Source organism: Saccoglossus kowalevskii, chromosome 18 (genome assembly GCF_978046115.1).
Source record: "Saccoglossus kowalevskii chromosome 18, keSacKowa6.1, whole genome shotgun sequence".
Classification (NCBI taxonomy): domain Eukaryota; kingdom Metazoa; phylum Hemichordata; class Enteropneusta; family Harrimaniidae; genus Saccoglossus; species Saccoglossus kowalevskii.
Genome location: NC_140658.1, coordinates 3,294,449 through 3,318,612, shown reverse-complemented (window position 1 = coordinate 3,318,612; position 24,164 = coordinate 3,294,449). Strand labels below are relative to the sequence as shown.

At 42.1% G+C, this 24,164-nt stretch overlaps 1 protein-coding gene across 1 annotated transcript in view; it reads left to right on the top strand.

The window, feature by feature from the left end:
- LOC102804337 (CD63 antigen-like) overlaps nt 1–24,164 on the top strand; it is a 46,811-nt gene that overhangs the window by 20,770 nt on the left and 1,877 nt on the right. Inside the window, exons 8-9 of the mRNA XM_085492844.1 lie at nt 13,146–13,232; nt 13,505–13,601. Coding sequence (XP_085348970.1) covers nt 13,146–13,232; nt 13,505–13,601 — 184 coding nt within the window. The remainder of the gene's footprint in view (nt 1–13,145; nt 13,233–13,504; nt 13,602–24,164) is intronic.

Sequence of the window (24,164 nt, the reverse complement as noted above, 5' to 3'; positions counted from 1 at the left end):
CCAATGTATTGGATTGTAGTGTTTGTAATGGACCTCACTGTATACCCAATGTAATAAAATGTAGTGTTCGTAATGAACCTCACTCTACACCCAATGTATTGAAGTGTAGTGTTCGTAATGAACCTCACTGTACACCCACTGTATTGAAGTGTATTGTGTTCGTAATGAATCTCACTGTACACCCAATGTATTGATGTGTAGTTTTCGTAATGAACCTCACTGTACACCCAATGTATTGAAGTGTAGTGTTCGTAATGGACCTCACTGTACACCCACTGTATTGAAGTGTATAGTGTTCGTAATGAACCTCACTGTACACCCAATGTATTGAAGTGCAGTGTTCGTAATGGACCTCACTGTACACCCAATGTATTGAAGTGTAGTGTTCGTAATGAACCTCACTGTACACCCACAGTATTGAAGTGTAGTGTTCGTAATGGACCTCACTGTACTCCCAATGTATTGAAGATTATAGTGTTCGTAATGAACCTCACTGTACACCCAATGTATTGGAGTGTAGTGTTCGTAATGGACCTCACTGTACACCCAATGTATTGGAGTGTAGGGTTCGTAATGGACCTCACTATACACCCACTGTATTGAAGTGTAGTGTTCGTAATGGACCTCACTGTACACCCAATGTATTGGAGTGTAGTGTTCGTAATGGACCTCACTGTACACCCACTGTATTGAAGTGTATAGTGTTCGTAATGAACCTCACTGTACACCCAATGTATTGAAGTGTAGTGTTCGTAATGAACCTCACTATACACCCACTGTATTGAAGTGTAGTGTTCGTAATGGACCTCACTGTACACCCACTGTATTGAAGTGTATAGTGTTCGTAATGAACCTCACTGTACACCCAATGTATTGAAGTGCAGTGTTCGTAATGGACATCACTGTACACCCAATGTATTAAAGTGTAGTGTTCGTAGTGAAGCTCACTGTACACCCAATGTATTGAAGTGTAGTGTTCGTAATGAACCTCACTGTACACCAATGTATTGAAGTGTAGTGTTCGTAATGAACCTCACTGTACACCCAATGTATTGAAGTGTAGTGTTCGTAATGAACCTCACTGTACCCCCAATGTATTGGACTGTAGTGTTTGTAATGGACCTCACTGTATACCCAATGTAATGAAATGTAGTGTTCGTAATGAACCTCACTCTACACCCAATGTATTGAAGTGTAGTGTTCGTAATGAACCTCACTGTACACCCACTGTATTGAAGTGTATTGTGTTCGTAATGAATCTCACTGTACACCCAATGTATTGATGTGTAGTGTTCGTAATGAACCTCACTGTACACCCAATGTATTGAAGTGTAGTGTTCGTAATGGACCTCACTGTACACCCACTGTATTGAAGTGTATAGTGTTCGTAATGAACCTCACTGTACACCCAATGTATTGGAGTGCAGAGTTCGTAATGGACCTCACTGTACACCCAATGTATTGAAGTGTAGTGTTCGTAATGAACCTCACTGTACACCCACAGTATTGAAGTGTAGTGTTCGTAATGGACCTCACTGTACTCCCAATGTATTGAAGTTTATAGTGTTCGTAATGAACCTCACTGTACACCCAATGTATTGGAGTGTAGTGTTCGTAATGGACCTCACTGTACACCCAATGTATTGGAGTGTAGGGTTCGTAATGGACCTCACTATACACCCACTGTATTGAAGTGTAGTGTTCGTAATGGACCTCACTGTACACCCAATGTATTGGAGTGTAGTGTTCGTAATGGACCTCACTGTACACCCACTGTATTGAAGTGTATAGTGTTCGGAATGAACCTCACTGTACACCCAATGTATTGAAGTGAAGTGTTCGTAATGAACCTCACTGTACACCCAATGTATTGAAGTGTAGTGTTCGTAATGAACCTCACTGTACACCCAATGTATTGGTGTGTAGAGTTCGTAATGAACCTCACTGTACACCCAATGTATTGGAGTGTCGTGTTCGTAATGGACCTCACTGTACACCCAATGAATTGAAGTGTAGTGTTCGTAATGGACCTCACTGTACACCAATCCAATGTATTGGAGTGTATGGTTCGTAATGGACCTCACTGTACACCCAATGTATTGAAGTGTAGTGTTCGTAATGAACCCCACTGTGCATCCAATATATTGGAGTGTAGTGTTCCTAATGGACCTCACTGTACATCCAATGTATTGAAGTGTAGTGTTCGTAATGGACCTCACTGTACACCAATGTATTGAAGTGTATGGTTCGTTATGGACCTCACTGTACACCCAATGTATTGAAGTGTAGTGTTCGTAATGAACCTCACCGTACACCCAATGTATTGGAGTGTAGTGTTCGTAATGGACCTCACTGTACACTCACTGTATGGAAGTGTAGTGTTCGCAGTGAACCTCACTGTACACCCAATGTATTGAAGTGTAGTGTTCGCAGTGAACCTCACTGTACACCCAATGTATTGAAGTGTAGTGTTCGCAATGAACCTCACTGTACACCCAATGTATTGAAGTGTAGTGTTCGTAATGAACCTCACTGTACACCCAATGTATTGAAGTGTAGTGTTCGTAATGAACCTCACTGTACCCCCAATGTATTGGACTGTAGTGTTTGTAATGGACCTCACTGTATACCCAATGTAATGAAATGTAGTGTTCGTAATGGACCTCACTGTACACCCAATGTATTGAAGTGTAGTGTTCGCAATGAACCTCACTGTACACCCAATGTATTGAAGTGTAGTGTTCGTAATGAACGTCACTGTACACCCAATGTATTGAAGTGTAGTGTTCGTAATGAACCTCACTGTACCCCCAATGTATTGGACTGTAGTGTTTGTAATGGACCTCACTGTATACCCAATGTAATGAAATGTAGTGTTCGCAGTGAACCTCACTGTACACCCAATGTATTGAAGTGTAGTGTTCGCAATGAACCTCACTCTACACCCAATGTATTGAAGTGTAGTGTTCGTAATGAACCTCACTGTACACCCACTGTATTGAAGTGTATTGTGTTCGTAATGAATCTTACTGTACACCCAATGTATTGATGTGTAGTGTTCGTAATGAACCTCACTGTACACCCAATGTATTGAAGTGTAGTGTTCGTAATGGACCTCACTGTACACCCACTGTATTGAAGTGTATAGTGTTCGTAATGAACCTCACTGTACACCCAATGTATTGAAGTGCAGTGTTCGTAATGGACCTCACTGTACACCCAATGTATTGAAGTGTAGTGTTCGTAATGAACCTCACTGTACACCCACAGTATTGAAGTGTAGTGTTCGTAATGGACCTCACTGTACTCCCAATGTATTGAAGTTTATAGTGTTCGTAATGAACCTCACTGTACACCCAATGTATTGGAGTGTAGTGTTCGTAATGGACCTCACTGTACACCCAATGTATTGAAGTGTAGTGTTCGTAATGAACCTCACTGTACACCCACAGTATTGAAGTGTAGTGTTCGTAATGGACCTCACTGTACTCCCAATGTATTGAAGTTTATAGTGTTCGTAATGAACCTCACTGTACACCCAATGTATTGGAGTGTAGTGTTCGTAATGGACCTCACTGTACACCCAATGTATTGGAGTGTAGTGTTCGTAATGGACCTCACTGTACACCCACTGTATTGAAGTGTATAGTGTTCGTAATGAACCTCACTGTACACCCAATGTATTCAAGTGTAGTGTTCGTAATGAACCTCACTGTACACCCAATGTATTGAAGTGTAGTGTTCGTAATGAACCTCACTGTACACCCAATGTATTGAAGTGTAGTGTTCGTAATGAACCTCACTGTACACCCAATGTATTGGAGTGTAGAGTTCGTAATGAACCTCACTGTACACCCAATGTATTGAAGTGTAGTGTTCGTAATGAACCTCACTGTACACCCAATGTATTGGAGTGTAGAGTTCGTAATGAACCTCACTGTACACCCAATGTATTCAAGTGTAGTGTTCGTAATGAACCTCACTGTACACCCAATGTATTGAAGTGTAGTGTTCGTAATGAACCTCACTGTACACCCAATGTATTGGAGTGTAGAGTTCGTAATGGACCTCACTGTACACCCAATGAATTGAAGTGTAGTGTTCGTAATGGACCTCACTGTACACCAATCCAATGTATTGGAGTGTATGGTTCGTAATGGACCTCACTGTACACCCAATGTATTGAAGTGTATTGTTCGTAATGAACCCCCACTGTGCATCCAATGTATTGGAGTGTAGTGTTCCTAATGGACCTCACTGTACACCCACTGTATTGAAGTGTATAGTGTTCGTAATGAACCTCACTGTACACCCAATGTATTGAAGTGCAGTGTTCGTAATGGACCTCACTGTACACCCAATGTATTGAAGTGTAGTGTTCGTAATGAACCTCACTGTACACCCACAGTATTGAAGTGTAGTGTTCGTAATGGACCTCACTGTACTCCCAATGTATTGAAGTTTATAGTGTTCGTAATGAACCTCACTGTACACCCAATGTATTGGAGTGTAGTGTTCGTAATGGACCTCACTGTACACCCAATGTATTGGAGTGTAGGGTTCGTAAGGGACCTCACTATACACCTACTGTATTGAAGTGTAGTGTTCGTAATGAACCTCAATGTACACCCATTGTATTGAAGTGTAGTGTTCGTAATGGACCTCACTGTACACCCACTGTATTGAAGTGTATAGTGTTCGTAATGAACCTCACTGTACACCCAATGTATTGAAGTGTAGTGTTCGTAATGAACCTCACTGTACACCCAATGTATTGAAGTGTAGTGTTCGTAATGAACCTCACTGTACACCCACTGTATTGAAGTGTATAGTGTTCGTAATGAACCTCACTGTACACCCAATGTATTCAAGTGTAGTGTTCGTAATGAACCTCACTGTACACCCAATGTATTGAAGTGTAGTGTTCGTAATGAACCTCAATGTACACCCAATGTATTGGAGTGTAGTGTTCGTAATGAACCTCACTGTACACCCACTGTATTGAAGTGTATAGTGTTCGTAATGAACCTCACTGTACACCCAATGTATTCAAGTGTAGTGTTCGTAATGAACCTCACTGTACACCCAATGTATTGAAGTGTAGTGTTCGTAATGAACCTCACTGTACACCCAATGTATTGGAGTGTAGAGTTCGTAATGAACCTCACTGTACACCCAATGTATTGAAGTGTAGTGTTCGTAATGAACATCACTGTACACCCAATGTATTGGAGTGTAGAGTTCGTAATGAACCTCACTGTACACCCAATGTATTCAAGTGTAGTGTTCGTAATGAACCTCACTGTACACCCAATGTATTGAAGTGTAGTGTTCGTAATGAACCTCACTGTACACCCAATGTATTGGAGTGTAGAGTTCGTAATGGACCTCACTGTACACCCAATGAATTGAAGTGTAGTGTTCGTAATGGACCTCACTGTACACCAATCCAATGTATTGGAGTGTATGGTTCGTAATGGACCTCACTGTACACCCAATGTATTGAAGTGTATTGTTCGTAATGAACCCCACTGTACACCCAATGTATTGAAGTGCAGTGTTCGTAATGGACCTCACTGTACACCCAATGTATTGAAGTGTAGTGTTCGTAATGAACCTCACTGTACACCCACAGTATTGAAGTGTAGTGTTCGTAATGGACCTCACTGTACTCCCAATGTATTGAAGTTTATAGTGTTCGTAATGAACCTCACTGTACACCCAATGTATTGGAGTGTAGTGTTCGTAATGGACCTCACTGTACACCCAATGTATTGGAGTGTAGGGTTCGTAAGGGACCTCACTATACACCTACTGTATTGAAGTGTAGTGTTCGTAATGAACCTCAATGTACACCCATTGTATTGAAGTGTAGTGTTCGTAATGGACCTCACTGTACACCCACTGTATTGAAGTGTATAGTGTTCGTAATGAACCTCACTGTACACCCAATGTATTGAAGTGTAGTGTTCGTAATGAACCTCACTGTACACCCAATGTATTGAAGTGTAGTGTTCGTAATGAACCTCACTGTACACCCACTGTATTGAAGTGTATAGTGTTCGTAATGAACCTCACTGTACACCCAATGTATTCAAGTGTAGTGTTCGTAATGAACCTCACTGTACACCCAATGTATTGAAGTGTAGTGTTCGTAATGAACCTCAATGTACACCCAATGTATTGGAGTGTAGTGTTCGTAATGAACCTCACTGTACACCCACTGTATTGAAGTGTATAGTGTTCGTAATGAACCTCACTGTACACCCAATGTATTCAAGTGTAGTGTTCGTAATGAACCTCACTGTACACCCAATGTATTGAAGTGTAGTGTTCGTAATGAACCTCACTGTACACCCAATGTATTGGAGTGTAGAGTTCGTAATGAACCTCACTGTACACCCAATGTATTGAAGTGTAGTGTTCGTAATGAACATCACTGTACACCCAATGTATTGGAGTGTAGTGTTCGTAATGAACCTCACTGTACACCCAATGTATTGAAGTGTAGTGTTCGTAATGAACCTCACTGTACACCCAATGTATTGGAGTGTAGAGTTCGTAATGGACCTCACTGTACACCCAATGAATTGAAGTGTAGTGTTCGTAATGGACCTCACTGTACACCAATCCAATGTATTGGAGTGTATGGGTCGTAATGGACCTCACTGTACACCCAATGTATTGAAGTGTATTGTTCGTAATGAACCCCACTGTGCATCCAATGTATTGGAGTGTAGTGTTCCTAATGGACCTCACTGTACACCCACTGTATTGAAGTGTATAGTGTTCGTAATGAACCTCACTGTACACCCAATGTATTGAAGTGCAGTGTTCGTAATGGACCTCACTGTACACTCAATGTATTGAAGTGTAGTGTTCGTAATGAACCTCACTGTACACCCACAGTATTGAAGTGTAGTGTTCGTAATGGACCTCACTGTACTCCCAATGTATTGAAGTTTATAGTGTTCGTAATGAACCTCACTGTACACCCAATGTATTGGAGTGTAGTGTTCGTAATGGACCTCACTGTACACCCAATGTATTGGAGTGTAGGGTTCGTAAGGGACCTCACTATACACCTACTGTATTGAAGTGTAGTGTTCGTAATGAACCTCAATGTACACCCATTGTATTGAAGTGTAGTGTTCGTAATGGACCTCACTGTACACCCACTGTATTGAAGTGTAGTGTTCGCAGTGAACCTCACTGTACACCCAATGTATTGAAGTGTAGTGTTCGCAATGAACCTCACTGTACACCCAATGTATTGAAGTGTAGTGTTCGTAACGAACCTCACTGTACACCCAATGTATTGAAGTGTAGTGTTCGTAATGAACCTCACTGTACCCCCAATGTATTGGACTGTAGTGTTTGTAATGGACCTCACTGTATACCCAATGTAATGAAATGTAGTGTTCGTAATGGACCTCACTGTACACCCAATGTATTGAAGTGTAGTGTTCGCAATGAACCTCACTGTACACCCAATGTATTGAAGTGTAGTGTTCGTAATGAACCTCACTGTACACCCAATGTATTGAAGTGTAGTGTTCGTAATGAACCTCACTGTACCCCCAATGTATTGGACTGTAGTGTTTGTAATGGACCTCACTGTATACCCAATGTAATGAAATGTAGTGTTCGCAGTGAACCTCACTGTACACCCAATGTATTGAAGTGTAGTGTTCGCAATGAACCTCACTCTACACCCAATGTATTGAAGTGTAGTGTTCGTAATGAACCTCACTCTACACCCAATGTATTGAAGTGTAGTGTTCGTAATGAACCTCACTGTACACCCACTGTATTGAAGTGTATTGTGTTCGTAATGAATCTCACTGTACACCCAATGTATTGATGTGTAGTGTTCGTAATGAACCTCACTGTACACCCAATGTATTGAAGTGTAGTGTTCGTAATGGACCTCACTGTACACCCACTGTATTGAAGTGTATAGTGTTCGTAATGAACCTCACTGCACACCCAATGTATTGAAGTGCAGTGTTCGTAATGGACCTCACTGTACACCCAATGTATTGAAGTGTAGTGTTCGTAATGAACCTCACTGTACACCCACAGTATTGAAGTGTAGTGTTCGTAATGGACCTCACTGTACTCCCAATGTATTGAAGTTTATAGTGTTCGTAATGAACCTCACTGTACACCCAATGTATTGGAGTGTAGTGTTCGTAATGGACCTCACTGTACACCCAATGTATTGGAGTGTAGGGTTCGTAATGGACCTCACTATACACCCACTGTATTGAAGTGTAGTGTTCGTAATGGACCTCACTGTACACCCAATGTATTGGAGTGTAGTGTTCGTAATGGACCTCACTGTACACCCACTGTATTGAAGTGTATAGTGTTCGTAATGAACCTCACTGTACACCCAATGTATTCAAGTGTAGTGTTCGTAATGAACCTCACTGTACACCCAATGTATTGAAGTGTAGTGTTCGTAATGAACCTCACTGTACACCCAATGTATTGGAGTGTAGAGTTCGTAATGAACCTCACTGTACACCCAATGTATTGGAGTGTCGTGTTCGTAATGGACCTCACTGTACACCCAATGAATTGAAGTGTAGTGTTCGTAATGAACCCCACTGTGCATCCAATGTATTGGAGTGTAGTGTTCCTAATGGACCTCACTGTACACCCACTGTATTGAAGTGTATAGTGTTCGTAATGAACCTCACTGTACACCCAATGTATTGAAGTGCAGTGTTCGTAATGGACCTCACTGTACACCAATGTATTGGAGTGTAGTGTTCGTAATGGACCTCACTATACACCCAATGTATTGAAGTGTAGTGTTCGTAATGGACCTCACTGTACACCAATGTATTGAAGTGTATGGTTCGTAATGGACCTCACTGTACACCCAATGTATTGAAGTGTAGTGTTCGTAATGAACCGCACTGTACACCCAATGTATTGAAGTGTAGTGTTCGTAATGAACCTCACTGTGCACCCACTGTATTGAAGTGTAATATGTTCGTAATGAACCTCACTGTACACCCAATTTATTGAAGTGTAGTGTTCGTAATGGATCTCACTGTACACACAATGTATTGAAGTGTAGTGTTCGTAATGAACCTCACTGTACACCCAATGTATTGAAGTGTAGTGTTCGTAATGAACCTCACTGTACACCCAATGTATTGGAGTGTAGAGTTCGTAATGAACCTCACTGTACACCCAATGTATTGGAGTGTCGTGTTCGTAATGGACCTTACTGTACACCCAATGAATTGAAGTGTAGTGTTCGTAATGAACCTCACTGTACACCAATCCAATGTATTGGAGTGTATGGTTCGTAATGGACCTCACTGTACACCCAATGTATTGTATTGTAGTGCAGTGTTCGTAATGAACCCCACTGTGCATCCAATGTATTGGAGTGTAGTGTTCGTAATGGACCTCACTGTACACCCAATGTATTGAAGTGTAGTGTTCGTAATGAACCTCACTGTACTCCCAATGTATTGGACTGTAGTGTTTGTAATGGACCTCACTGTATACCCAATATATTGAAGTGTAGTGTTCGTAATGAACCTCACTGTACTCCCAATGTATTGGACTGTAGTGTTTTGTAATGGACCTCACTGTATACCCAATGTATTGAAGTGTAGTGTTCGTAATGAACCTCACTGTACTCCCAATGTATTGGACTGTAGTGTTTGTAATGGACCTCACTGTATACCCAATGTATTGAAGTGTAGTGTTCGTAATGAACCTCACTGTACTCCCAATGTATTGGACTGTAGTGTTTTGTAATGGACCTCACTGTATACCCAATGTATTGAAGTGTAGTGTTCGTAATGAACCTCACTGTACACCCATTGTATTGAAGTGTAGTGTTCGTAATGCACCTCACTGTACACCCAATGTATTTAAGTGTAGTGTTCGTAATGGACCTCACTGTACTCCCAATGTATTGGAGTATAGTGTTGTAATGGACCTCACTGTATAACCAATGTACTGGAGTGGAGTGTTCGTAATGGACCTCACTGTACACCCAATTTATTGAAGTGTAGTGTTCGTAATGGACCTCACTGTACTCCCAATGTATTGGAGTATAGTGTTGTAATGGACCTCACTGTATAACCAATGTACTGGAGTGGAGTGTTCGTAATGGACCTCACTGTACACCCAATTTATTGAAGTGTAGTGTTCGTAATGGACCTCACTGTACACCCAATGTATTGAAGTGTAGTGTTCGTAATGAACCTCACTGTACACCCAATGTATTGAAGTGTAGTGTTCGTAATGAACCTCACTGTACACCAATGTATTGAAGTGTTGTGTTCGTAATGAACCTCACTGTACACCCAATGTATTGAAGTGTAGTGTTCGTAATGAATCTCACTGTACCCCCAAAGTATTGGACTGTAGTGTTTGTAATGAACCTCACTGTACACCCAATGTATTAGAGTGTAGTGTTCGTAATGAACCTCACTGTACACCCACTGTATTGAAGTGTATTTTGTTCGTAATGAATCTCACTGTACACCCAATGTATTGATGTGTAGTGTTCGTAATGAACCTCACTGTACACCCAATGTATTGAAGTGTAGTGTTCGTAATGGACCTCACTGTACACCCACTGTATTGAAGTCTATAGTGTTCGTAGTGAACCTCACTGTACACCCAATGTATTGGAGTGTAGTGTCTGTAACGGCCATAACTGTACACCCAGTGTATTGTATATCCGCCGTTGTCTTCGTATGTAGGCATCATAAAATACACATATGCCATATTATACAAATCAATTCGAAAATAACAACTTTTTATCGCGAATATGGCAAAATAGATCAACGTTTTCAATTGAACTTGCGTTATTGTAGTATGCAGATATCAGTCTGAACTATGAACAAACTACACTCAAATTAATAGTATGTATTGGAGTATAGTGTTGTAATGGACCTCACTGTATAACCAATGTACTGGAGTGGAGTGTTCGTAATGGACCTCACTGTACACCCAATTTATTGAAGTGTAGTGTTCGTAATGGACCTCACTGTACACCCAATGTATTGAAGTGTAGTGTTCGTAATGAACCTCACTGTACACCCAATGTATTGAAGTGTAGTGTTCGTAATGGACCTCACTGTACACCCAATGTATTGGAGTGTAGTGTTCGTAATTAACCTCACTGTACACCTAATGTATTGGGGTGTAGTGTTCGTAATGGACCTCACTGTACACCCAATGTATTGAAGTGTAGTGTTCGTAATGGACCTCACTGTACACCCACTGTATTGAAGTGTATGGTGTTCGTAATGAACCTCACTGTACACCCAATGTATTGAAGTGCAGTGTTCGTAATGGACATCACTGTACACCCAATGTATTGAAGTGTAGTGTTCGTAATGGACCTCACTGTACTCCCAATGTATTGGAGTATAGTGTTCGTAATGGACCTCACTGTACACCCAATGTATTGGAGTGTAGTGTTCGTAATGGACCTCACTGTACACCCAATTTATTGAAGTATAGTGTTCGTAATGGACCTCACTGTACACCCAATGTATTGAAGTGTAGTGTTCGTAATTAACCTCACTGTACACCTAATGTATTGGGGTGTATTGTTCGTAATGGACCTCACTGTACACCCACTGTATTGAAGTGTATAGTGTTCGTAATGAACCTCACTGTACACCCAATGTATTGAAGTGCAGTGTTCGTAATGGACATCACTGTACACCCAATGTATTGAAGTGTAGTGTTCGTAATGAACCTCACTGTACACCAATGTATTGAAGTGTAGTGTTCGTAATGAACCTCACTGTACACCCAATGTATTGAAGTGTAGTGTTCGTAATGAACCTCACTGTACTCCCAATGCATTGGACTGTAGTGTTTGTAATGGACCTCACTGTATACCCAATGTATTGAAGTGTAGTGTTCGTAATGAACCTCACTGTACACCCAATGTATTGAAGTGTAGTGTTCGTAATGAACCTCACTGTACACCCAATGTATTTAAGTGTAGTGTTCGTAATGGACCTCACTGTACTCCCAATGTATTGGAGTATAGTGTTGTAATGGACCTCACTGCATAACCAATGTATTGGAGTGGAGTGTTCGTAATGGACCTCACTGTACACCCAATTTATTGAAGTGTAGTGTTCGTAATGGACCTCACTGTACACCCAATGTATTGAAGTGTAGTGTTCGTAATGGACCTCACTGTACACCCAATGTATTGGAGTGTAGTGTTCGTAATTAACCTCACTGTACACCTAATGTATTGGGGTGTAGTGTTCGTAATGGACCTCACTGTACACCCAATGTATTGAAGTGTAGTGTTCGTAATGAACCTCACTGTACACCAATGTATTGAAGTGTTGTGTTCGTAATGAACCTCGCTGTACACCCAATGTATTGAAGTGTCTGGTTCGTAATGAACCTCACTGTACACCCAATGTATTGAAGTGTCTGGTTCGTAATGAACCTCACTGTACACCCAATGTATTGAAGTGTCTGGTTCGTAATGAACCTCACTGTACACCCAATGTATTGAAGTGTAGTGTTCGTAATGAATCTCACTGTACCCCCAAAGTATTGGACTGTAGTGTCTGTAATGAACCTCACTGTACACCCAATGTATTAGAGTGTAGTGTTCGTAATGAACCTCACTGTACACCCACTGTATTGAAGTGTATTTTGTTCGTAATGAATCTCACTGTACACCCAATGTATTGATGTGTAGTGTTCGTAATGAACCTCACTGTACACCCAATGTATTGAAGTGTAGTGTTCGTAATGGACCTCACTGTACACCCACTGTATTGAAGTCTATAGTGTTCGTAATGAACCTCACTGTACACCCAATGTATTGGAGTGTAGTGTCTGTAACGGCCATAACTGTACACCCAGTGTATTGTATATCCGCCGTTGTCTTCGTATGTAGGCATCATAAAATACACATATGCCATATTATACAAATCAATTCGAAAATAACAACTTTTTATCGCGAATATGGCAAAATAGATCAACGTTTTCAATTGAACTTGCGTTATTGTAGTATGCAGATATCAGTCTGAACTATGAACAAACTACACTCAAATTAATAGTCCCGACAACATTGTAATAGATTCACACTCCACACGCATTTTCTTTTTTTGAAGATTGGTTGCTACGATAAGTTCGTGGACATGATACTGGACAATGTGACTACATCGGCAATCATCGGAGGCAGTCTGGTTCTTTTTGAGGTAAGTTAATTATATTTGATTACACTGTAGTTGATGTACGCTTCGGTTATTCCAATTTCATTTGATTTTACTTCCTAGTTAATTCATTAATAAATTAACATAACATTTGTTTACACTACCCAGTTAAACTGTGCGTCATTTAGTGTAGTATTATTGTTTATACTATACAGTCAATCCATGCCTTGATTTGTCATCAGTTTATTTTGTTCAATCGACTCATGTTTTGTTCGTGTTAATATTAGTCAACCATATTTAAATATTCCGTTATTCAGATTGTTGGGATCTTGTTTACTTGTTATTTGATGAAGGCGATTGAAAAAGAAAACAATACGGAACCAAAGCCGAATAGAAGAAGAAGACGATCAACAGGTACAATTAATAATAGTGTTTCTGACTATACTAATAAGTAGGTGTTGTTGCGATATATTGTGCGCTCACAGCTGGAATCGTAGATATGGCTGGGATGGAATATTATGAATTGCCCTCCAATCGTAGATATGGCTGGGATGGAATAGTATGGATTGCCCTCCAATCGTAGATATGGCTGGGATGGAATAGTATGGATTGCCCTCCAATCGTAGATATGGCTGGGATGGGATATTAGGGATTGCCCTCCAATCGTAGATGTGGCCGGGATGGGATATTAGGGATTACCCTCCAATCGTAGTTATGGCTGGGATGGGATATTAGGAATTGCCCTCCAATCGTAGATGTGGCCGGGATGGGATATTAGGGATTACCCTCCAATTGTAGATATGGCTGGGATGGGATATTAGGGATTACCCTCCAATCGTATATATGGCTGGGATGGGATATTAGGAATTGCCCTCCAATCGTAGATATGGCTGGGATGTGATATTGGGTATTACCCTCCAATCGCAGATATAGGTGGGATGGGATATTAGGGATTGCCCTCCAATCGTAGACATGGCTGGGATGAGATATTAGGGATTGCCCTCCAATCGTAGATATGGCTGGGATGGAATATTATGGATTGCCCTCCAATCGTAGATATGGCTGGGATGAGATATTAGGGATTGCCCTCCAATCGTAGATATGGCTGGGATGGAATATTATGGATTACCCTCCAATCGTAGATATGGTTTGGATGGGATATTAGGGATTACCCTCCAATCGTAGATATGGTTTGGATGGGATATTAGGGATTACCCTCCAATCGTAGATATGGCTGGGATGAGATATTAGGGATTGCCCTCCAATCGTAGATATGGCTGGGATGGAATATTATGGATTGCCCTCCAATCGTAGATATGGTTTGGATGGGATATTAGGGATTACCCTCCAATCGTAGATATGGCTGGGATGGGATATTAGGGATTACCCTCCAATCGTATATATGGGTGGGATGGAATATTAGGGATTGCCCTCCAATCGTAGATATGGCTGGGATGAGATATTAGGGATTGCCCTCCAACCGTAGATATGGCTGGGATGGAATATTAGGGATTGCCCTCCAATCGTAGATATGGCTGGGATGAGATATTAGGGATTGCCCTACAATCGTAGATATGGCTGGGATGGAATATTATGGATTGCCCTCCAATCGTAGATATGGCTGGGATGAGATATTAGGGATTACCCTCCAATCGTAGATATGGGTGGGATGAGATATTAGGGATTGCCCTCCAATCGTAGATATGGCTGGGATGGAATATTATGGATTGCCCACCAATCGTAGATATGGCTGGGATGAGATATTAGGGATTGCCCTCCAATCGTAGATATGGCTGGGATGGAATATTATGGATTGCCCACCAATCGTAGATATGGCTGGGATGAGATATTAGGGATTGCCCTCCAATCGTAGATATGGCTGGGATGGAATATTATGGATTGCCCACCAATCGTAGATATGGCTGGGATGAGATATTAGGGATTACCCTCCAATCGTAGATATGGCTGGGATGAGATATTAGGGATTGCCCTCCAATCGTAGATATGGCTGGGATGGAATATTATGGATTGCCCACCAATCGTAGATATGGCTGGGATGAGATATTAGGGATTGCCCTCCAATCGTAGATATGGCTGGGATGGAATATTATGGATTGCCCTCCAATCGTAGATATGGTTTGGATGGGATATTAGGGATTACCCTCTAATCGTAGATATGGCTGGGATGAGATATTAGGGATTGCCCTCCAATCGTAGATATGGCTGGGATGAAATATTATGGATTGCCCTCCAATCGTAGATATGGTTTGGATGGGATATTAGGGATTACCCTCCAATCGTAGATATGGTTTGGATGGGATATTAGGGATTACCCTCCAATCGTAGATTTGGCTGGGATGAGATATTAGGGATTGCCCTCCAATCGTAGATATGGCTGGGATGGAATATTATGGATTGCCCTCCAATCGTAGATATGGTTTGGATGGGATATTAGGGATTACCCTCCCATCGTAGATATGGCTGGGATGAGATATTAGGGATTACCCTCCAATCGTAGATATGGCTGGGATGAGATATTAGGGATTGCCCTCCAATCGTAGATAAGGTTGGGATGGAATATTATGGATTGCCCTCCAATCGTAGATATGGTTTGGATGGGATATTAGGGATTACCCTCCAATCGTAGATATGGTTTGGATGGGATATTAGGGATTACCCTCCAATCGTAGATATGGCTGGGATGAGATATTAGGGATTGCCCTCCAATCGTAGATATGGCTGGGATGGAATATTATGGATTGCCCTCCAATCGTAGATATGGCTGGGATGGGATATTAGGGATTACCCTCCAATCGTAGATATGGTTTGGATGGGATATTAGGGATTACCCTCCAATCGTAGATATGGCTGGGATGAGATATTAGGGATTGCCCTCCAATCGTAGATATGGCTGGGATGGAATATTATGGATTGCCCTCCAATCGTAGATATGGTTTGGATGGGATATTAGGGATTACCCTCCAATCGTATATATGGCTGGGATGGGATATTAGGGATTGTCCTCTAATCCTAGATATGGCCGGGGTGGAATATTAGTGATTGCCCTGCAATCGTAGATATGACTGGGATGGAATATTAGGGATTACCCTCCAATCGTAGATATGGCTGGGATGGGATATTAGGGATTACCCTCCAATCGTAGATATGGCTGGGATGGGATATTAGGGATTACCCTCCAATCGTAGATATGGCTGGGATGAGATATTAGGGATTGCCCTCCAATTGTAGATATGGCTGGGATGGAATATTAGGAATTGCCCTCCAATCGTAAATATGGTTTGGATGGGATATTAGGGATTACCTTCCAATCGTAGATATGGCTGGGATGGGATATTAGGGATTGTCCTCTAATCCTAGATATGGCCGGGGTGGAATATTAGTGATTGCCCTGCAATCGTAGATATGACTGGGATGGAATATTATGGATTACCCTCCAATCGTGATATGGCTGGGATGGGATATTAGGAATTGCCCTCCAATCGTAGATATGGCTGGGATGAGATATTAGAGATTACCCTCCAATCGTATATATGGGTGGGATGGGATATTAGGAATTGCCCTCCAATCATAGATATGGCTGGCATGGGATATTAGGGATTACCCTCCAATCGTATATATGGGTGGGATGGGATATTAGGAATTGCCCTACAATCGTCGATATGGCTGGGAAGGGATATTAGGAATTGCCCTGCAATCGTAGATATGGGTGGGATGGGATATTAGGAATTGCCCTACAATCGTATATATGGGTGGGATGGGATATTAGGGATTACTCTCCAATCGTAGATTTGGGTGGGATGGGATATTAGGGATTATCCTCCAATAGTAGATATGGCTGGGATGGAATATTAGGGATTGCCCTCCAATCGTAGATATGGGTGGGATGGGATATTAGGAATTGCCCTCCAATCGTAGATATGGGTGGGATGGGATATTAGGAATTGCCCTACAATCGTAGATATGGGTGGGATGGGATATTAGGAATTGCCCTACAATCGTAGATATGGCTGGGATGGAATATTAGGGATTGCCCTCCAATAGTAGATATTGCTGGGATAGGATATTAGGAATTTCCCTCCAATCGTCGATATGGCTGGGATGGGATATTAGGAATTGCCCTCCAATCGTAGATATGGGTGGGATGGGATATTAGGAATTGCCCTACAATCGTAGATATGGGTGGGATGGGATATTAGGAATTGCCCTACAATCGTAGATATGGGTGGGATGGGATATTAGGAATTGCCCTACAATCGTAGATATGGCTGGGATGGGATATTAGGAATTACCCTCCAATCGTATATATGGGTGGGATGGGATATTAGGAATTGCCCTACAATCGTAGATATGGGTGGGATGGAATATTAGGAATTGCCCTACAATCGTAGATATGCCTGGGATGGGATATTAGGGATTACCCTCCAATCGTATATATGGGTGGGAAGGGATATTAGGAATTGCCCTACAATCGTAGATATGGGTGGGATGGGATATTAGGAATTGCCCTCCAATCGTAGATATGGGTGCGATGGGATATTAGGAATTGCCCACCAATCGTAGATATGGCTGGGATGAGATATTAGGGATTGCCCTCCAATCGTAGATATGGCTGGGATGGAATATTATGGATTGCCCTCCAATCGTAGATATGGTTTGGATGGGATATTAGGGATTACCCTCCAATCGTAGATATGGTTTGGATGGGATATTAGGGATTACCCTCCAATCGTAGATTTGGCTGGGATGAGATATTAGGGATTGCCCTCCAATCGTAGATATGGCTGGGATGGAATATTATGGATTGCCCTCCAATCGTAGATATGGTTTGGATGGGATATTAGGGATTACCCTCCCATCGTAGATATGGCTGGGATGAGATATTAGGGATTACCCTCCAATCGTAGATATGGCTGGGATGAGATATTAGGGATTGCCCTCCAATCGTAGATAAGGCTGGGATGGAATATTATGGATTGCCCTCCAATCGTATATATGGTTTGGATGGGATATTAGGGATTACCCTCCAATCGTAGATATGGTTTGGATGGGATATTTGGGATTACCCTCCAATCGTAGATATGGCTGGGATGAGATATTAGGGATTGCCCTCCAATCGTAGATATGGCTGGGATGGAATATTATGGATTGTCCTCCAATCGTAGATATGGCTGGGATGGGATATTAGGGATTACCCTCCAATCGTAGATATGGTTTGGATGGGATATTAGGGATTACCCTCCAATCGTAGATATGGCTGGGATGAGATATTAGGGATTGCCCTCCAATCGTAGATATGGCTGGGATGGAATATTATGGATTGCCCTCCAATCGTAGATATGGTTTGGATGGGATATTAGGGATTACCCTCCAATCGTAGATATGGCTAGGATGAGATATTAGGGATTACCCTCCAATCGTATATATGGATGGGATGGGATATTAGGGATTGTCCTCTAATCCTAGATATGGCCGGGGTGGAATATTAGTGATTGCCCTGCAATCGTAGATATGACTGGCATGGAATATTATGGATTACCCTCCAATCGTAGATATGGCTGGGATGGGATATTAGGGATTACCTTCCAATCGTAGATATGGCTGGGATGGGATATTAGGGATTGTCCTCTAATCCTAGATATGGCCGGGGTGGAATATTAGTGATTGCCCTGCAATCGTAGATATGACTGGGATGGAATATTATGGATTACCCTCCAATCGTAGATATGGCTGGGATGGGATATTAGGAATTGCCCTCCAATCGTAGATATGGCTGGGATGAGATATTAGAGATTACCCTCCAATCGTATATATGGGTGGGATGGGATATTAGGAATTGCCCTCCAATCATAGATATGGCTGGCATGGGATATTAGGGATTACCCTCCAATCGTATATATGGGTGGGATGGGATATTAGGAATTGCCCTACAATCGTCGATATGGCTGGGAAGGGATATTAGGAATTGCCCTGCAATCGTAGATATGGTGGGATGGGATATTAGGAATTGCCCTACAATCGTATATATGGGTGGGATGGGATATTAGGGATTACTCTCCAATCGTAGATTTGGGTGGGATGGGATATTAGGGATTATCCTCCAATAGTAGATATGGCTGGGATGGAATATTAGGGATTGCCCTCCAATCGTAGATATTGCTGGGATAGGATATTAGGAATTTCCCTCCAATCGTAGATATGGCTGGGATGGGATATTAGGAATTGCCCTCCAATCGTAGATATGGGTGGGATGGGATATTAGGAATTGCCCTCCAATCGTAGATATGGGTGGGATGGGATATTAGGAATTGCCCTACAATCGTAGATATGGGTGGGATGGGATATTAGGAATTGCCCTACAATCGTAGATATGGCTGGGATGGGATATTAGGAATTACCCTCCAATCGTATATATGGGTGGGATGGGATATTAGGAATTGCCCTACAATCGTAGATATGGGTGGGATGGAATATTAGGAATTGCCCTACAATCGTAGATATGCCTGGGATGGGATATTAGGGATTACCCTCCAATCGTATATATGGGTGGGAAGGGATATTAGGAATTGCCCTACAATCGTAGATATGGGTGGGATGGGATATTAGGAATTGCCCTCCAATCGTAGATATGGGTGCGATGGAATATTAGGAATTGCCCTACAATCGTAGATATGGCTGGGATGGGATATTGGGGATTGCCCTCCAATCGTAGATATGGCTGGGATAGGATATTAGAGATTGCCCTCCAATCGTAGATATGGCTGGGATGGAATATTATGGATTGCCCTCCAATCGTAGATATGGTTTGAATGGAATATTAGGAATTGCCCTACAATCGTAGATATGGCTGGGATGGGATATTGGGGATTGCCCTCCAATCGTAGATATGGCTGGGATGGAATATTAGGGATTGCCCTCCAATCGTAGATATGGCTGGGATGGGATATTGGGGATTGCCCTGCAATCGTAGACATGGCTGGGATGGGATATTAGGAATTGCCCTCCAATCGTAGATATGGGTGGGATGGGATATTAGGAATTGCCCTCCAATCGTAGATATGGCTGGGATCGAATATTAGGGATTGCCCTCCAATCGTAGATATTGCTGGGATAGGATATTAGGAATTTCCCTCCAATCGTAGATATGGCTGGGATGGGATATTAGGAATTGCCCTCCAATCGTAGATATGGGTGGGATGGGATATTAGGAATTGCCCTACAATCGTAGATATGGGTGGGATGGGATATTAGGAATTGCCCTACAATTGTAGATATGGGTGGGATGGGATATTAGGAATTGCCCTACAATCGTAGATATGGCTGGGATGGGATATTAGGAATTACCCTCCAATCGTATATATGGGTGGGATGGGATATTAGGAATTGCCCTACAATCGTAGATATGGGTGGGATGGAATATTAGGAATTGCCCTACAATCGTAGATATGGCTGGGATGGGATATTAGGGATTACCCTCCAATCGTATATATGGGTGGGATGGGATATTAGAGATTGCCCTCCAATCGTAGATATGGCTGGGATGGAATATTATGGATTGCCCTCCAATCGTAGATATGGTTTGAATGGAATATTAGGAATTGCCCTACAATCGTAGATATGGCTGGGATGGGATATTAGGTATTGCCCTCCAATCGTAGATATGGCTGGGATGGGATATTGGGGATTGCCCTGCAATCGTAGACATGGCTGGGATGGGATATTAGGGATTGCCCTCCAATCGTAGATATGGCTGGGATGGAATATTAGGGATTACCCTCCAATCGTAGATATGGCTGGGATGGAATATTAGGGATTGCCATCCAATCATAGATATGGCTGAAATGGGATATTGGGGATTGTCCTCCAATCGTAGACATGGCTGGGATGGGATATTAGGGATTGCCTTCCAATCGTAGATATGACTGGGATGGAATATTATTATTGCCCTCCAATCGTAGATATGGCTGGGGTGGGATATTAGGGATTGCCCTCCAATCGTTGATATGGCTGGGATAGAATATTAGGGATTGATTGCCCTCTAATCGTAGATATGGCTGGGATGGGATATTATGGATTGCCCTCTAATCGTAGTTATGGCTGGGATGGGATATTGGGGATTGTCCAACAATCGTATATATGGCTTGGATGGGATATTAGGGATTACCCTCCAATCGTAGATATGGGTGGGATGGGATATTAGGGATTACCCTCCAATCGTAGATATGGCTAGGATGGAATATTAGGGATTGCCCTCCAATCGTAGATATGGCTGGGAAGGGATATTAGGAATTGCCCTACAATCGTAGATATGGGTGGGATGGGATATTAGGAATTTCCCTGCAATCGTAGATATGGCTGGGATGGGATATTAGGAATTGCTCTCCAATCGTAGATATGGGTGGGATGGGATATTAGGAATTTCCCTGCAATCGTAGATATGGCTGGGATGGGATATTAGGAATTGCTCTCCAATCGTAGATATGGGTGGGATGGAATATTAGGAATTTCCCTGCAATCGTAGATATGGCTGGGATGGGATATTAGGAATTGCTCTCCAATCGTAGATATGGGTGGGATGGGATATTAGGAATTGCCCTACAATCGTAGATATGGGTGGGATGGGATATTAGGAATTGCCCTACAATCGTAGATATGGGTGGGATGGAATATTAGGAATTGCCCTACAATCGTAGATATGGCTGGGATGGGATATTGGGGATTGCTCTCCAATCGTAGATATGGCTGGGATGGGATATTAGGGATTACCCTCCAACCGTATATATGGGTGGGATGGGATATTAGGAATTGCCCTACAATCATAGATATGGGTGGGATGGGATATTAGGAATTGCCCTCCAATCGTAGATATGGGTGGGATGGAATATTAGGAATTGCCCTACAATTGTAGATATGGCTGGGATGGGATATTGGGGATTGCCCTCCAATCGTAGATATGGCTGGGATGGGATATTGGGGATTGCCCTCCAATCATAGATATGGGTGGGATGGGATATTAGGAATTGTCCTCCAATCGTAGATATGGGTGGGATGGAATATTAGGAATTGCCCTACAATTGTAGATATGGGTGGGATGGGATATTAGGAATTGCCCTCCAATCGTAGATATGGGTGGGATGGAATATTAGGAATTGCCCTACAATTGTAGATATGGCTGGGATGGGATATTGGGGATTGCCCTCCAATCGTAGACATGGCTGGGATGGGATATTAGGGATTGCCCTCCAATCGTAGATATGACTGGGATGGAATATTATTATTACCCTCCAATCGTAGATATGGCTGGGATGGAATATTATGGATTGTCCTCTAATCGTAAACATGGCTGGGATGGAATATTATGGATTACCCTCCAATCGTAGATATGGCTGGGATGGAATATTAGGGATCGTCCTCTAATCGTAGACATGGCTGGGATGGGATATTATTATTGCCCTCCAATCGTAGTCATGGCTGGAATGGGATATTAGGGATTACCCTCCAATCGTAGACATGGCTGGAATGGAATATTAGGGATTGCCCTCCAATCGTAGGTATGGCTGGAATGGGATATTAGGGATTGCCCTCCAATTGTAGACATGGCTGGGATGGGATACTAGGGATTGCCCTCCAATCGTAGATATGGCTGGGATGGGATATTAGGGATTACCCTCCAATAGTAGATATAGCTGGGATGGAATATTAAGGATTGCCCTCCATTCCTAGACATTGCTGCGGTGGGATATTAGGGATTGCCCTCCAATCGTAGATATAGCTGGGATGGAATATTAAGAATTGCCCTCCAATCGTAGATATGGCTGGGATTGTATATTAGTGATTGCCCTCCAATCGTATCCATGGCTGGGATTGGATATTAGTGATTTCCCTCCAATCGTAGATATGGCTGGGATGGGATATTAGAGATTGCCCTCCAATCGTATCCATGGCTGGTATTGGATATTAGTGATTGCCCTCCAATCGTAGATATGACTGGGATGGGATATTCGGGATTGCCCTCCAATCGTAGACATGGCTGGGATGGAATATTAGGAATTACCCTCTAATCGTAGATATTACTGGGATGGGATATTAGGGATTGCCCTCCAATCGTAGATATGGCCGGGATGGGATATTAGGGATTACCCTTCAATCGCGACTCGACGTGGATGAATGACCCAGGCTTCCCTTCCACTCTGGATTATCCTGACCTGACCTGATATGGGATGGAATGGGTGATCGACTTCCAATCTTGGCTGGACTGTGGTGGGCGACAGAGTCTCGATTTGCGCGATTACTCTGTATAATTGACTTGAAATACAAATGAAGAAATAATAACTAGTTAGAAATTTCAAAACCCAAGACTCGCATTTTGTAGTCGTAGCTAATTGTATTCCGCTTCTCGATTTCCGCTTTTCAGAACAGATGCTATTTTCGACTTCTTGAAAACTACCAGCTCAAGTGCCTTCATACTTGGCATGTAGGTTCCTTGCGTGGAATTTCAAATTTTCTCATTTCGTGGCATAATCTTTTTAACAAGTATTTGCAAAAAAAAAATACCAGCTCAATTGCTTTGATACTTAATGTGTAGGCATCTTGGGTGGCCTTCTTTCAGATTTGTTCATTTCAGCCCGATATTTTTATTTCTATATTTTTAGCTATTATTTGTCATTTTTGATAAAAAATTACTACTAAAATTGCTTTGATACACTTGTGTGTGGGATAAACATTAAATATGGTGGCTATTTTTGCACCAAACCAAAGTGAATTAATCAGAAATTATCTGATATTTATGCTTTCTCAGTAATTCGCAAAAACCCACTAGTGTATGGTCTTCAATATATTATATCTGCATTTCTATTAGTTGTAATCTATTGTTCAATCATATGTGAATAAAACTTGTAAATGATTGTTAAATGGACCATGTAAGGTATGAATGAACAAACTGGAATGACTTCGCACACT